The 970-nt window shown below is 43.6% G+C and overlaps 1 protein-coding gene across 5 annotated transcripts in view; it reads left to right on the top strand.

The window, feature by feature from the left end:
* LOC128896673 (forkhead box protein D1-like) overlaps positions 1-970 on the top strand; it is an 18957-nt gene extending 17987 nt beyond the window's left edge. For 2 of the 5 annotated variants that reach the window (XM_054160030.1, XM_054160032.1), the window contains 4 exons: positions 170-218; positions 337-415; positions 495-644; positions 727-940. In XM_054160030.1, coding sequence (XP_054016005.1) covers positions 170-218; positions 337-415; positions 495-644; positions 727-914 — 466 coding nt within the window. In that variant the 3' untranslated portion in view covers positions 915-940. The other 3 variants (XM_054160033.1, XM_054160031.1, XM_054160034.1) reach the window with 3 other exon arrangements.

Raw genomic sequence — 970 nt, 5'->3', positions numbered from 1 at the left:
GTAAATAACTTGTTACATAATAACGAGAAACATCCTCCTACCTGTGTCTGCTTGGCTCCACTCAGAACCAATCTCCAAACGATTTCAATTCTCTAATCATTCCTCATATACCTCTCCAACTACGCCTGGTAAAGTCACCTTAAAAATGGTCGTTCGTTGTCTTCAACAGTCCCTGGAGCATCCAGCAGTCGCAGCTTTCGTACGGCCACTGTCAATCGGTAAGTTCCTCGCTTACCTAATTAAAAAGTTTCATTATAGAAAGTAGCCTCGAATAATAGCAATAATCTGAAATAATACGTGTACGTAAATTTAACAATTTTATCCTGTCTATCGCAGCTCCAACCGCAGCTGCAGCCGATGCAGTCGATGCAGATCCCAACGATGAACGGCTACGGTCAGTTGGGCACCTCCTTAAGTGAGTCTCCGCTTTAGTTCGACCTTCCTTCGTCCCGTGCTCCTTTGACATGCTCGACGACCCAGCAAACCGTTTCAAGGCAATTACCTGGATGTTCCAGGTGGGACGTCGAGTTCTCCCAGCTCCATGGGCAGTGGCTCCTTTAGCAGCAGCTTCACGCCCTGTGCCAGGCGACACGACACCGCCATGTCCACCGAGACGATGCCTGCCAGATGCTACTGGCCTGAAAGTGAGTGAAGTCTTTCAATAATCGACCAGCTTCGCTACCTGGACTTTGCTTGATTTTTTATTTTATCATTGGACCACTACAGAGACTCTCGTTAACATTCGAATGGTGGTAGTGATAGGACTACTTTGTACCTTATCGCAGTTTGTGTATACATCACATAGTAATTGGTGGACATCAGTATGCAACACGATGAAGTTGAAATACTCTTTGCTGTGCAACATATGTACATGTATTCTACTTAACTACTACTTTATATATTTAGTAAATTAAATTAACATACATGGAATAATACACCGTCTAAGAAACTGTTATCCTATAAATTCAGT

Source organism: Hylaeus anthracinus, unplaced genomic scaffold (assembly GCF_026225885.1).
Source record: "Hylaeus anthracinus isolate JK02 unplaced genomic scaffold, UHH_iyHylAnth1.0_haploid 11978, whole genome shotgun sequence".
NCBI lineage: Eukaryota > Metazoa > Arthropoda > Insecta > Hymenoptera > Colletidae > Hylaeus > Hylaeus anthracinus.
This window is presented reverse-complemented; position numbering and strand designations above follow the sequence as displayed.